At 36.4% G+C, this 16097-nt stretch overlaps 1 protein-coding gene across 8 annotated transcripts in view; it reads right to left on the reverse strand.

The window, feature by feature from the left end:
* The window catches only part of LRCH3 (leucine rich repeats and calponin homology domain containing 3), a 107701-nt gene that overhangs the window by 10045 nt on the left and 81559 nt on the right, over nucleotides 1–16097 (reverse strand). For 2 of the 8 annotated variants that reach the window (XM_070788910.1, XM_070788894.1), the window contains exons 14-19: nucleotides 15130–15183; nucleotides 10884–10955; nucleotides 6928–6976; nucleotides 6047–6154; nucleotides 4332–4450; nucleotides 3655–3792 (exon numbers count right to left, since the gene is read on the reverse strand). In XM_070788910.1, the coding sequence (XP_070645011.1) occupies nucleotides 3655–3792; nucleotides 4332–4450; nucleotides 6047–6154; nucleotides 6928–6976; nucleotides 10884–10955; nucleotides 15130–15183 (540 nt within the window). The remainder of the gene's footprint in view (nucleotides 1–3654; nucleotides 3793–4331; nucleotides 4451–6046; nucleotides 6155–6927; nucleotides 6977–10883; nucleotides 10956–15129; nucleotides 15184–16097) is intronic. The other 6 variants (XM_070788938.1, XM_070788921.1, XM_070788926.1 and 3 more) reach the window with 3 other exon arrangements.

Here is a 16097-nt window from a genome sequence, read left to right on the forward strand (position 1 = left end):
TAAAGCAAGTACTAAACAGAGAAATTTTAGGAGGATGGCTGTCCGATTTTTTTCCACTTTAAAATATACACCAAAGAAAATGTGGAGGAATAGCAAAATCAATTACCTACAGGTCAGTCAATCAAGTATAATCACAGTTAGCACTTTGGTTCATTTTCTTTCAGTCTTTTTAAAGAAAATAATAATAATAAAATCAACAGCCTTTGCCCATAAATATACTACAGATGTATCATGTCGCTATTCAATGATTAAATTTAAATATTTGAATTTTAAAAGACTGGATTAAAGAACCATTTTCCAAAAGGTGAAAATTTCCCATAGGAAAATCACTACTAAACTTGTTTTTCTGAAAATATCTCTGATGACTAGAACATAGCTGCACTGCATGACCTAAAGTGATAAATTTTTTTTGCCAAGTGGGTTATCTTGTGACAAAGAAATATGATCCCATTTCCCAAAGTGGTTAACAAACTCAGCTGTTCAAATTCATCTGCTGGTTTAAGCATCAGGCATGGAAGCCAACATCTCACCTAGAGCCAGACATTCCGGAGTCCAAAGCCAACTGGACCTTAGGAAGCATCACTATGAACAAAGCTAGTGGACGTGATGGAATTCCAGTTGAGCTATTTCAGATCCTCAAAGATGATGCTATTAAAGTGCTGCACTCATGCCAGCAAATTTGGAAAACTCAGCAGTGGCTACAGGACTGGAAAAGGTCAGTTTTCATTCCAATCCCAAAGAAGGGCAATGCCAAAGAATGTTCAAACTACCGCACAACTGCACTCATTTCACATGTTAGCCAAGTAATGCTCAAAATTCTCCAAGCCAGGCTTCACAGTACATGAACCAAGAACTTCCAGATGTACAAGCTGGATTTAGAAAAGGAAGACGAACCAGAGATCAATTTGCCAATGTCTGTTGGATCATAGAAAAAGCAAAAGAATTCTGGAAAAACATCTACTTCTGCTTCATTGACTGCACTAAAGCCTTTGACTGTGTGGATCACAACAAACTGGAAAATTCTTCAAGATATGGAAATACCAGACCACCTTCCTTGCCTCCTGCGAAACCTGTATGCAGGTCAAGAAGCAACAGTTAAAACTGGACATGGAACAACAGACTGGTTCAAAATTGAGAAAGGAGTAAAGCTGTATATTGTCACCCTGTTTATTTAACTTATATGCGGAGTACATCATGTGAAATGCCAGGATGAAGTACAAGCTGGAATCAAGATTGCTGGGAAAAATATCAATAACCTCAGATAATGCAGATGACACCACCCTTATGGCATAAAGCAAAGAGGAACTAAACAGCCTCCTGATGAAGGTGAAAGAGGACAGTGAAAAAGCTGGCTTAAAACTCAACATTCAAAAAATGAAGATCATGGCAAATAAATGGGGAAACAGTGGAAACAGTGACAGACTTTATTTTCTTCAGCTCCAAAATCACTGCAGATGGTGACTGCAGCCATGAAACTAAAAGATGCTTGCTCCTTGGAAGAAAAGCTATGACCAACCTGGACAGCATATTAAAAAGCAGAGACATTACTTTGCCTACAAAGGTCCATCTCATCAAAGCTGTGGTTTTTCCAGTAGTCATGTATGATGTGAGAATTGGATCATAAAAAAGGCTGCGTGCCAAAGAATTGATGCTTTTCGATTGTGGTGTTGGAGAAGACTCTTGAGAGTCCTTTGGACTGCAAAGAGATCAAATAGTCAATCCTGAAGGAAATCAATCCTGAATATTCACTGGAAGGACTGATGCTGAAGCTGAAGCTCCAATACTTTGGCCACCTGATGTGAAGAGCAGACTCATTAGAAAAGACCCTGATGCTGGGAAAGATTGAAGGCAGGAGGAGAAGGGGATGACAGAAGACAAGATGGATGGATGGCATCACTGACTCAATGGACATGAGTTTGAACAAGCTCTGGGAGATGGTGAAGGACTGGGAAGTTTGGCGTGCTGCAGTCCATCAGGTCGCAAAGAGTTGGACATGACTCAGGGACTGAACAACAACAAAACTTAATGTTATATCCCTGTTTCTTTGATAAACAAGGTCCATGTGTTTAATTTCTCTAAGTGGTTTAACATTTATAAAATAGTTTTATTTTTCCTATATGTATTTTACATGCTTAAATGAAAGGTACTCTGAGTGATCAAGATAAAGATCCTCAGTCACCTGTACTCTCAAATTTCACTTTCCACATGAGCTCCTTGCTACTTCCTAAGTATTTCCCTGGAATATATGAAGAATGACAGACTTCTTTTTTATTATTAAAAAACATTATGTTTCTTAACTCAGTTGACAGAAACTGGGAAGAATGCAAAGTATGAATAAGCCCTTCCCTTTCTGGCATGGCCAAATAGCATGCCAATTCCTATTCTCTTAATCACCACCTCAGGACCCAAACCAAGTCTTTCAAGTCTTGGAAGCATAGTTGACTTGGCAGTACTGTTACTCCTCTTTGTCTTTTCTACACAAAGCCAAAAGCCTGTTTTCTGAGGTCACTAAATAAAAATTGGCCACCTATTTTCCTTAGAAGCAAATGCATGACTCTATTTTTGGATGTGCTAGAGGGAAAAGGGCCATATCAGTCTCCTGGGACCTTGGTAACAAAGCAGCTTTTATAATTAGAATAAAAGGTCCTTGGGAGGCTTAAACGATTTGCATCTGGAGAGGCAGCAAGATGAACGTCCTGAGTGGCAATCCAGAGGCCTGGATACAACTGCATTAAGACTAAAGGATTTGTATCAGGAAGCATGGCCAGAAAATGAGATTCTGAAAAGGTTAGACACTGCTAAGCTTGTTACAAATGCACAGTATCCATTCAGACTCATCAAAAGAGATGTCACAGCATCAAATAATAATCAATGCAATGTGGAAACTTTGATTATATCCTGCTGTGTGTCTGTGTATTGGTGAGGGGACAGGAGGCAGAACAGCCATGAAAAGATATTCTTGGAACAACGGGGGATATGCAAATATCACCTGTGAATGCTACTGGTGTCTCATCCAATGTCTCTACTCAGCCAGTGCATCAATCCTCCTTTCCTACCCCGACTCCCTGCTGGCTGCTAAGGGCTCACAGCTGTCTCTTCTCAGTTTCGGGCTGATCCCACAGGGAGCTCTGAATGAATCATATCCCACTGCCACCAACAGGGTCTAGCGCCCACATCCTACAATCCCTGGCTTCAAGCTATGGGTAAGAGCAAAGTGACCTAGGACATTCTCAGAAATATTTAGGGGTAAGGTGTTATTCCTTTAATATGCCATGATCTTCCTTAGCTTTTTAATCTCGGAATACTATGTCCAGGATGACGTTCTCCCTCTCTGTAATGCTGGCAAATTTCTACTCATACTTAAAGAATTAGTTCAAATTTTACCTCTTCCTCTGCTGGCAAGGCTTTCCTGAACTTTCCAGGCAGAACTGAAGTGGTCCCTTTTTTGTATTCCCATAGCACACGTCTGACCCAACTCTTTTATAATAGCACACAGATGTAAGTTACTGTTTACAGGCCTGTTTTTTCTCTAGCAGAAGACCCAGAAGGCAGGGGCTAGACTCTATTCATATTTGTATCCTTAGCACTCGCATAATGCCTGCCTCTTAACAAATGTCTGGTGAAGAGCCAACTTTTTTTAAGCATTAAACTTACTACAGCTGGTGAGGGAACGTGAATGCTTGGGACAGATCGAGGCCGCACGTGATTGGCTAAATGGCAAAGAACGACACCATCGGTTAGAGCTGCTCCAAGATCACAAGGCAGAGATACCTTCAACCGGTACTCAATATGCTAAAAATCAAGATAAAAAGCAAATAACTTAAGTACCACAATCTCTTATTTTATCTTTCTATCCTAAGACAATAATTTAAGGAGATCCAATATTATATACACACATATACATATATATGTGTACGGTCAATGTATGTATATATGTATGGCAGTCAGGTGACAGTGCTGCCAAGTTCCACAACAGAATTCATTTACAATTTTCTGATTAAAAAACAAAAAACTAGATACAATTTTAAAATAAACACTACATATGATGTAAGTGTGGTATATATATGTGCACATATACATTAATTTTTATTAACTCTAACAAGATTTCTCTACATTGAAGCAGAAAAAAATTTTAAATAAGTAGGGCCAGGGGTTGAGCTTTATGGAGTAACCCATCTCATTTTCCTAGTAAATAGCTGAAAAAACTCATCACACAATGGACAGTTGTTGATTCTATTAAAAATGTGTAAGTCAAATGAAAAAGTGATGCCAGGATCATGGGTTATAGCAATATCACTTAAGAAAGTTTAACTCAAAGGCAATGTATATACTTTCCGTAGTTGATCTATTAATTCTAGCTCTTCTTCTCTCTGTCTTGAATTCTGTCTTGTTACCGGATCTTTCAAATCAGTGGTTGGTACAGAAGATGAAAGGAGGGGTGAAGCATGACCTAAAAAATATTGATATGTGAGACAGAAAAGCGACTGCTAGCGTTGCAAAAATACTCAGATCCGCCCGATCAGTTTCCTTGAAAGTACAGCACTTTCTACTTCTGTATTGCCTTTTTAAAAGAAGGATTTTATAATGGAAATTTAAAAATATGCACAATAATAGGGAGAATAGTATGAAAAACTACCAAATATCCATTATCCATTGGGCTCAACTATTTTGTGTTTGATCACATCCATTTAAAAGTGTTTTTATTGAATATCACACCCCCCAAAATTACACAAATCATAAGCAAAGAGCTCTCAATAAATTATCATCACAAAGTAGACACAAGCAAATCAATAAATGGAAAATTACCAACACCCAGGAGACTCTCTCCTGTTCTCTGCCCATTGGTACCCAAGAGTTATTTCTAACACCATGGGTTCTAACTATGTAAACTTCCTGGCTTCTAATGCCACAGATTAGTTTTGTCCATTTTTGAACTTTCTATAAATAAAACCATATTATACGTGTGTATGCTTTTGGGTTTGGCATCTTTTTGATCAACATTATAAGATTTATTCACATTGTTGTATGTATTACCTTGTTCATTTTCATTGCCTATTTGGTATCCTATTGTACAAACATACCATAATTATGTATCCATTGTATTGTTGTTGATGGACATTCAGTTTGGGGCTATTATGAATAACACTGCTATGAATATTTTTGTACACATCTTTTGGTATAGATATTACATGTTTCAGAAAGCAAAGTTGCTGTTCATAGGATACATCGGATTGGCCAAAAGTTTGTTCAATAAAGTTCTTCATGAAAATGAAAAATTTATTTTATTTTTATCTAAAACCAAGTGAACTACCTGACCAACTCAACAAGTATTCAGCATAAGCAGATAATGTAAACAGTTTTCTATGCTAATTTACAGTCCCACCAGCAGCACACCTCTGGTTTGAGTTTAAATCTCACTATACCTATCAGTTACATTAACAGTAATTTTGGGAGTGAAATGTCTTGTTTCCATGTTTAGGTAACTTCTTTGGGGATAAGCAGAGATTTGCCATATTAACTAAAAACCATGAGACTATGTAGATCTGTTTTTAAATTACTGATTCATTTCTTTAACAATATAGACAGCTTTTACCAATGGAAAAATCTAAGAGGACGTTATAGGGAGGAGAGACATTCATTCCCTGAAACCCTAAAAGAGTATTTTTTTTTGTTCAAACACTATAACCTGCTTTTAGGTGATACTAAGAAACTTTCTGAACAAAATGAATTTGAGCAAGATTAAGATTCTTTTCCTTTAATGTCAGTGAGATCACAGACAAATGCAGAGCTTAAAACTTTGTCTCAGTGACACCATAGGGTAGAAGTTTATTATTGTGTTTTGTTTTTGTTTGGCCACACCACACAGGGTGCAGGATCTTAGTTCCCTGACCATGGATTGAACCCGGGCCCTGGCAGTAAGAGCACCGAATCCTAACCATTGGATTGCCAAGGAATTCCCAGGGGAGAAATTTAAAAGCATGTTAACAGTTAATGTCATTGTATAACCACCTCCACCCCTATCCCTCTTTTAGTCACTACCACCTACCTTTATTTGTTTCTGTCCTGACAGCTCCTCGGAAAAGGAAGCTTTCAGGGCGCTGGGGCTGGTTTCTCTGGATAGCAGCAGGAAAAGAATATGCAGGGGAATGATGAGCTGAATCAGCATGGAAAAGCAAAATAAAATTAAAGGAGATGGAAAAAAATTAAATATAATAATAGACGTGACAAAAGTTCAATAAATGATAAATGAAAAAGAAATGTTAAATGTTGCAATGATATAAAATAATAATTTTATTAATAGAAAAATCTGGTACAGAAAAGTAACCCTGAAAACAGGAGGGCTGTTTGTATGTATTTTTATTTTTTAGGCCACACCACATGGCTTGTGGAATCTCAGTTCCCCAACCAGGGACTGAACCCAGACCATGGCAGTGAAAGCCTGGAATCCTAACCACTAGGCCACCAGGGAATTCCCTGTTTATTTGAATCTTTCACTCTAGTTGTGGTGTGTGGGCTTAGCTGCTCCACGACATGTGGGATCTTAGTTCTCCAACCAGGGATCAAACCTACACTCCCTGCATTGAAAGGTGATTCTTAACTACTGGACCACCAGCCAAGTTTCATGTATGTATTTTTAACTGTCATGTTATTCTTGGTGTTATCAATAAAGACAGAATGAATGTTAATATATTAAATAGTCTTGTGCCAACCTATAGCCCTGCTAGCAAATACTCATTTTTTTGTATCAAAAGGCTGAGTAGCTGAACAACCAATTGAATTAAAAAATGAAAAATGTGCAGAGTTCCCATATTTGTGCCTGATTTCTCAGAAAAGGAAGCCACTGCCATTTAAGAAGGAATTTATCAGGAAAACTCTGGTAAAGAATTATAATAAGGATGTGGTTAATTGTACTTTTGTGTCTATTACCTGTTTCTGTTGTAGGTGAATTTGATACAGCATTAGATCTGTCATCATTCTGTGGAGAAATAAATACATCAATACTTATTATTCAAGAAGAGGTACTTTCCACATTTGTGGTAACTTAGGGATTATAAAAAAAAAACCATGCAACTCTATTCAAAATAAAATTCAGAAATGAGAATTTGGTATAATAAATTAATTTTGAGTATTTTTTAATGCCAAATCTTTTACTTGGTTCTAGAGAATATAAGATTTAAGTAACACATTCTCTAAAGATAGTCCTATTATGTAACAAACAGGTCTTTCCTAAGACTGTGAAAAATTAAATCATCCTAAGGCAGAAAATTTTATTGGGAAATGTATAGGAGAGAATAAAATTTTATTTTACAATAGTGTTTTTCTGGGATACTTTCTAAAGTATTTCTCCTCTACTCCTCAAATAATGTTTTAAGAAAGAGTAATGAAGATTTCTTCATTTCATCTAGGAAATAAGATGGTGCAAGATGATATCTGTATTTTGAGACTAGTATTTGAATCCAAAATCTTTTTAATTTATTGACCAAAGGAACTATAAAGGAGAGAGAAGTAGCTCAACTGGTATAAGGTATACCTAAAAAAAGGGACTGAAGTTAAGCTAATTAAAAAAGAAGTATTGGTTAGCTGGGTTAAAGATATTAAAGACATAGCAGAGAAGTAAAATCAACAAAAGCTAGAATTAACGTTTTTTAGGACTTGATATCAAGTTATATTAAATGATTAATGAATTATACTCAATAATTTATGATAACTGAGACATTTTTGAACAGAACGACTTTAAAACACAACATACACATGTACACACTCCCATGCTTTTTTCTCCCTTTTGGGTTTCAGTATTTTCAGAAATCTTTTATCTCAAATTGTAGTTGGGTAGGTGAAATTAATGATGAAAGGAAATTTTAACTGCTATAAATAAATAATAAACAGAAGCCATGCTGTTGAGAAAATTACTGGACTGACCTGAAAGACAATTCTGAGGTAATGATTCCTTGATTTTATACTCTCAGGCCAAGAATTAAGACTTAAAAAGTAAGCTGCATTCTTGAGTGAAGAACTGTATCACATCTTCATTAGTGAAAAAGACAATATGTTCATCAAGTATAAAGATGCCAGTAAACAAAATTTAGGATGCGGAGAAGAAATGGGAATTTAAATAACAAGTTTAAAGTAAAAGCAACAGGCACTAGTAAAGGGAATGAACAGGCAAGCGAGGCAAAAGCTGGATATCTTTATAAGGGAACAAAAGACTATCCTTATCTTCAAAGAATATGAAATAGGAAGGAGAAAGCTAGTTAGCTAAACAAAGACCTGTTGAAGAACCAATGGTACACATTGAAAAACATAAGAAGTAGAGATTATTCCAGATACAGAGGGGAAAAAAAAATTTAAAAGACCTATTACTGTGAGATACATTAGAAACTTTTAACACATTTAGGAAATAAAATGATAAAGTTAACAGGCAACTCTACTAGACAAGGATCATGGCATCTGGTCCCATCACTTCATGGCAAACAGAGGGGGAAACACTGGAAACAGTGACAGACTTTATTTTTGGGGCTCCAAAATCACTGCAGATGGTGACTGCAGTCATGAAATTAAAAGACGCTTGCTCCTAGGAAGAAAAGTTATGACCAACCTGGACAGCATATTAAAAAGCAGAGACATTACTTTGCCAACAAAGGTCCGTCTAGTCAAAGCTATGTTTTTTCCAGTAGTCATGTATGGATGTGAGAGTAGGACCACAAAGAAAGCTGAGTGCCGAAGAATTGATGCTTTTGAACTGTGGTGTTGGAGAAGACTCTTGAGAGTCCCTTACACAGCAAGAAGACCCAACCAGTCCATCCTAAAGGAAATAAGTCCTGAATATTCAGTGGAAGGACTGATGTTAAAGCTGAAACTCCAATACTTTGGCCATTTGATGCGAAGAACTGACTCATTTGAGAAGACCCTGATGCTGGGAAAGACTGAAGGTGGGAGGAGAAGGGGACGACAGAGGATGAGATGGTTGGATGGCATTACCGACTCAATGGACATGAGTTTGAGTAAACTCCAGGAGTTGGTGATGGACAGGGAGGCCTGGTGTGCTACAGTCCATGGGGTTGCAAAGAGTGCAACACGACTGAGCAACTGAACTGAACTAGGTAAGGAAGAGCTGAAACACATTCCACTGAATGGCAGCCAATATTCTCACCTCCAGAAGTACCAAAAGATAAAATGCAGTTGGGTGTAATGGAAAACAAAGCCAGATTAGAGGGGACTTATAAAATGGGGACTTTTTAAAATATATTTTTATTGAAACTGTAAATCTGATTTGCATTCCAGTATATAAAATAATTAGCTCAAACCATGCTGATACCCTGACTGTAACAAATTAACTTTTCTCTTATATACCTTCCTTGAAAGAATTTTGAAAACAGTCCCTCAGATAATTTTCTGTGTTGTTCAAATAAGGAACATACTGAGAAAGGCTAGCAAAAGGTTAATATAGAAGAGAATTAGAAAGTTTTTTCAGGAGTCATTCAGGTATGAGTAGCTTCAATAAGAACCAGAAAGAAGGTTTATCAGGTTTACAGATGTAAGCTGGAGTTAGCCTCTGGAAGGACATGACTCTAGATTCTGAAAGTATTCTGGTAAACTGCTGCTGCTGCTGCTAAGTCGCTTCAGTCGTGTCCAACTCTGTGCGACCCCAAAGATGGCAGCCCACCAGGCTCCCCCGTCCCTGGGATTCTCCAGGCAAGAACACTGGAGTGGGTTGCCATTTCCTTCTCCAATGCATGAAAGTGAAAAGTGAAAGTGAAGTCACTCAGTCGTGTCCGACTTTTAGCGACCCCATGGACTGTAGCCCACCAGGCTTCTTCGTCCATGGGATTTTCCAGGCAAGAGTACTAGAGTGGGGTGCCATTGCCTTCTGGTAAGCTAGAAAATTTTAAACGTTCACAAATAAAAATTAAGCAGGAAAACAAGATACAATACTTAGAAATTATTATCATTTAGGAGTATAATTAAAACATTTGAGAATTACAGTGGGTACTGAGTAAAATGAACAACTGAAAAGGAAAACCCCAACCTAACACTCAGGTAAAGATGAGAATAACCCTGGTTTCATGCTCAGCACCACATGGGCTCTAATGAGGGGGACCATGGAGCCAAAATGGAGGGCAGAGAACTTGTGAAAGTCCATAAGGACAAACAGGTTAGGAAAGGTACATAAAAGGGCCAAAGCTTAATTTACAGATAAGACAAGGGAGGCATCAAAATAATTTTCAATTATAAAGATTCTCCCTACATAAGAACTACTAAATAACTAGAAAATCTCCACTCTGAAAAGAAAAGAAGAAACAGGTGAGGTGTACATCACAGGAGGACAGATATAAGTTAGACAAGGAGAGGACCTGGTTGACAATGAGGATTATTAATCATTTATGTATCAAATGATAATAAGCATGGAATTATCATCCTTAGAGGGAAGCCTTCAAAAAATAAAACACCACAGGTTTTTAATTTAGACTTACAGGCCATATGATCTCCACTGTAACTTCCTAGTTAAGCACAAAAGCAGCCATAGACACATGGGAGTGGCTGTGTGTCAATAAAACAGAAACAGGTGGCCTAGGGACCACAGCTTACTGACTCCTGCTATAAAAGGGTTTTGGCAGCGGACAGTCTCCCAGTTTGGGAGACTGGGACTCAAGTTATTTCGCATGCACTTAGCCAACAGAGTTAATTCAAATAAAAACTCATGATCAAAGTAAAATAGTAACAAAGTTACAAAGTAAACTCATGATCAAAAAATTCTTTGATAATAAAATTAGAATATTTCAAGCAAAATCTCAATATAAAGAATGAATGAAGGCTCTATGTTTCTGGCATAATAAAACTTGCAAAAATTCCTGGTAAATTACAATAACGAGATATACGGATACCTGAAGAGGCCTGAAGGCAGAAGCATGAGGCAGGGGAGCAGCATAACCCACTTGATTCACACCTGACAGCGACTAAATTGCAAAAGAAAACGAGAAGAAACAGAAGGCAGCATTTATGTTAGAAAATGTCAGACAGACAGGCAGGCAGGCAGGCAGATCTTCTCAGTAAAAGCAGAAAAGGAAAGGTCACTGACAAACTTTCAAATGGTTCACTAAGACACTGACAGGGCAGAAAGAGAATACCTGGGAGAAAAGGCCTGTAATTTAACACAGTTTCTCCACCTTTAATTCAACTATTTCAATACCCCATACCACATTAATCAAGAAGTGAAAGATAAGATTTAATATAGAAATAAAATAGAACGTAATTTTTTTTTTAATAGCAAAACAGCCTTAGAAACAAATGAGTCCTGTGCTATTCCTATAACAAGGGAAACAAATCCAGTCAAAGAGTTCATTTTAACTGACCAGAACTGGCATGAATAAGGGCAATATTTTTTCAATATTAATCCAAATTAGATTTATTATAATTCAGTTTAATGGCTCTGGAGTGAAATGCCAGGATGTAAGGGTTTTGCATCACACCTTAAGGATGAACCAGCATTTCATTTCTGCTTCCGTGAAAGTCCAAATGACCTCTAAAACATACAATTTTCCTTTTGTTTGAATCTTTTATCCTTTCACCAATCTATGAATACATACAACTAGTTAAATATATTAGAGATACTGTTATAATCTATTATACAGAATTTTATAGATAAAAGCTGTTCAAAACATGACAATTTTTTTTTACTGGTGGGGAATGGAAATCAGAGAAGACAAGACTATCACAAAGGGTGCTTGGGTGGGATTTTACCTGTTAAAAATGCCAAAGGCTTAAAGATATTAAAGTCTTTATAAGTTAAATAATTAAAAAAATTAAACTATGATCACAAATACCTGAATCATGGGATAAATGAACAGGAACACAAGTGGTATTTAGAAAAAGGTAAGATGGTCAATAAAATAAATACAACTATAATTTTAATGAATTGATAGATAGCAATGTTTTTTTCATGTGTGCAAAAAAAAAAACATATAATACTCACAGTAAGATTATCTATCTTCAGGCAGAAAAAAGTGAAGAAAGAAATGTACCAAGAACAGACTGTGACAGCAGTCTTACATTTTATATGCTTTTACTTGTTTAGATTTCCTGGGCTTCTTTATAATAAAATGGACTTGAATTACTGTCAATCTCAAGTATGTGCTGTGTGCCTAGTCGTAGTCATGTCTGACTCTGAGACCCCACAGACTGTAGCCCATTAGCCTCCTCTGTCCATTGGGATTCTCCAGGCAAGACTACTGGAGTGGTTTGCCATGTTCTCCTTCAGGGGAGCTTCCCAACCCAAGAACTGAATGCCAGGGATCAAACGCAGGTCTCCCACATTGCAGGCAGTTTTTTTTATCATGTGAGCTTACCAGGGAAGCCCAATCTCAAGTATAAAAAGGCTAAATGGAACTATGTTGGCAAAGGAGGAAAAAAATGAATGGAGAGAAGAGGAAGTGAAATGAGTCAAAATCTTTGCTAGTATCTAGCACTAAGTTGGCAAAGAAGGAAAAAAGGAATGAAGAGAAGAGGAAGTGAAATGAGTCTAGATACTTGCTAGTATCTAGAAATGGGCTAGACATAGATGTAACATATACGAAAGCAACAAAGCCTGAAGGGCAACCGAAAAGGAATGTTAGTGTAACAGATATTAAACATTTCTAATACTTATATCAAATCCCATATTTCAAGGTCTTTAAATCAAATTCAACATTTACTTGCTGTATCATCAGACCTTCTCATCACGAAACTATTTTTTTTTGACAACTTTTTCTTTTTTTCCTGACTGTGATTTAATTTATTTTAGCCATTCCATGCAACTTGCAGGATCTCAGTTCCCTGGACTAAACCTGGGCCACTGCAGTGAAAACTCCTAATCCTAACCACTTGACCACCTTAACAAATGAGCAATTATTACATGTAAAGAATACATAAAACTTCCAAATTATTCAGGAATTACTTATTAGTAATTATAAATAATGTATCCCAGGAATTATGATAGGGATTGAGTATACATAGGTAAATGCAACAGAGAATATCCCCATGCCCATGAAATTTATAATCTAACAGTCTATCGTTGGGGGAGGGATATAAAAAGCAATAAACTCCCACCTAAAAGTACTATGAAGACAAGTAACAGTGGAGAACTGATTTGGGGTAAGCAGTGTTGCAGAAAAGCCATTTTAAGCATGTGACATTTAAGTTGATACCAGATAGATCAGTAGGAGTCAACCAACGGGTATATGCAGGGAATGAACGACATTGCATGCAGAGGGAACAGCATTTGCAAAGATCCTGAGGTGGAAAAGGGTTTCTCATATCTGTAGAGCAGAAAAAAATGCTGACATAGCATGAGACCAGAGATGAGAGACAGATAATAGCCAGAGTGCACAGGAACTTAAAGGCCATGTTAAGAAGTTTGCAACTTATTCTAAAGGGTTTGCAGACCGTGTTAAGAAGTATATGGACTTTATTCTACCGTGTGAAGATGATACTTAAGCTCTTACGTCATTTAAGAGTAGTTTTGATAAGACCAGAGGAGAGGTATGATTTAAAAAAAGGCTCTTTGTGTACATGTTGGACACTATGTGGCATGCAAAAATATCTGAGACATGGTTCTTGCTTTTAAAGGCCATCTAATTTACGCCAGACATGAATACTATTAAGTAAAATAGTAGTGTACGTGTTTGAAAATGGCTGAAATTTCAAATTTCACGCTAAGGGGGGATTTTGTGGCTGTTTTTCCAAATTCCACTTTTTCCTTGATAAAAATGTTTGGGCATTCAGCACTTACTGTATGTGTTATTAAATCTCATATTCAGTTCCCTAAAGTGTTTTCAATTATAGTACAGGAGGCAACATAGCACGGTGTTCATGCAGGTTTTAAGTCACCTGGATCTAGATCTGAACCAGCCTTGTACTTATTAGCTATGTGATCTTGGAGAAATCACATCTGGACAAAACACTCTGTGCCTCAGTAATCATTTGTAAAATGGTGTTAAGTTTACCCTTAGCTCTTTAGGCTGCTGTGAGGATGAATGAAATAATGCTGGTACAGCGTCTGGATCATCACAGGCTCTCAGTATTTTTCTACATTAATTTATTATTTGCTTCTCAAGCCAATTAACTTCAACTAAAACTCCAGAAGCTTATTTCTTTATAAGACTGCCCAGTTAAAATGTGCTTTATCCATCATAAAGGAAATGATGATTGCAGAACACAGAGATTTTGACAGTGAAAGTTTATGTAACAGAAATCTCATGCTGATGTATGTAGTTCATGCAGTAGCATGCACAGAGGCAGCAGTTACCAGCTCCTAAGACAGGAATTGCTACAGACAATAGGCTTTTGAACTGCTGCTTTTCAATACTACAGTGAAAAAAGTAACATAAAACATGATGGGAAAACCAATTGTGTAAATGGTTAGAATCCTCTTGCAAAGCTGATAAAAATGAGGCTCTCAATAAAATTCTTGTGTTATACTCATTTTCAGCTAATGAAACAGACAATAAGTAAACCAATGTGTTTTACGGCATCTTCTAATGTGTTCAATAAAATCAAATAAAATTTAAAAGGAAAAGCAAACTAATGTTAACAAAGATCAGTAGATAGCATTCCAAGTTAATGTTTCCCTTAGTTTAAAACATAAAATGAGTATGGAGGGATAATCTTGAGATGGAAGTATTTTTTTTAAAGTTTGGGATTTTCAGTAGCTTAAAATAGATAATAAAATAGGGTGTCAAATACACAGTTGTATAATTAGCATCATGAAGTAATAAGGGAACCATTAATCATACAGGTGACTCACAAAACAAATTAATGATTAACAACGTACATCTGTAATTAGAAATTACATTTTAAAAACTAATATATTATGCCCTCTCCTCCAACACACATACGAAGCCAATATGGTTCTCAATGCAGATGTTTTACTTTTGAGAACACTAACAAAGGTATTTGAATCACATCTGCAGAATACTTGGAATACTGGGTAAATCATGAAAAGTAATGTAGGGAGACATTCTAACTATTTGTAAAGCATTCAGTAATGCTGCTCATCATGTTTTATGGTATTTAGATCAATTCAGAAAGAAAAGTACAATAGCTATTCTCCAATCTTACAGCAATGTAAAACTCCATTTTGTGCAAGGTTCTTACCACTAACAAGGCACTATCATCAGTGTGTTGAGACCTTCTGGATGGGAAGGGACACTGGAGAGGTGGAGAAAAATGAAGCAGTGTCAAAACCAAGCTATGCACACACACGACGAATTTCACAAATACACATGCAGAGAGACATATTAACATATACTTGTAAAGATGCCAACATACAGGACCACATTCACAGTCATTCAGACTTCATGCGTCATAACAGCTAGTAAGTTGTGAGTAATGATTTTCTTCTAAAGAACTTAAACAATTTCAAATATGATTTTATTGCCTAATCTAAAGTGAGGAGGAAATTATTCTCTGTTCTAAGAAGAGAAAGCTGAAGTACAGATGTAGCAATAATATAAAGAATTTCTGCTTATTTAGTGAGCTAGTGATAAATTAAAAATAATAAACCCAAGAGTCATGCCTCCTATTCCAAGCGTCTCTTCATTACCTTTCAAGACAAAACAAGGGTACAATTGGAAATTTTAAAGTGTACATGTCATTTTCCTAAGAGCTTTAGTTTCATATAATGAATTATTCCAGAAGGATCATTAAGAAGGAAATATTTGGGTTTAAAAAGGAAGAGTATATTAACTTATCAAATTCTGACTGTCAAAAGTTTGTATAGTTATTACCATGAGAAGAAAAGACAACTGAAGATGCTTGAGTGAATCTTTCAGGTGTTACACCAATGCCCAAGTTCTCAAATAAATGAACAAAAATAGTTATTATATGTCTAAGATTTTAAAAACTTTATAATGGATAATTTAAAACATTTCCAATTATTTTACCAATCTAGAAACACTTGTGCTACGACAACACTGTGCTGAAAACTGATGCTTATAAAGCCCCATGTGTTAGGTTTTCAAATAACTTATTTTACAAAAAACAAAGTCATCATTCACATGAAAAAACATGTTAATGCATTCTTAAGGAAGTGATCATAAACTCAAAAAATAAAAAGGCAAAGA

The sequence above is a fragment of the Bos indicus genome, chromosome 1 (assembly GCF_029378745.1).
Source record: "Bos indicus isolate NIAB-ARS_2022 breed Sahiwal x Tharparkar chromosome 1, NIAB-ARS_B.indTharparkar_mat_pri_1.0, whole genome shotgun sequence".
Classification (NCBI taxonomy): domain Eukaryota; kingdom Metazoa; phylum Chordata; class Mammalia; order Artiodactyla; family Bovidae; genus Bos; species Bos indicus.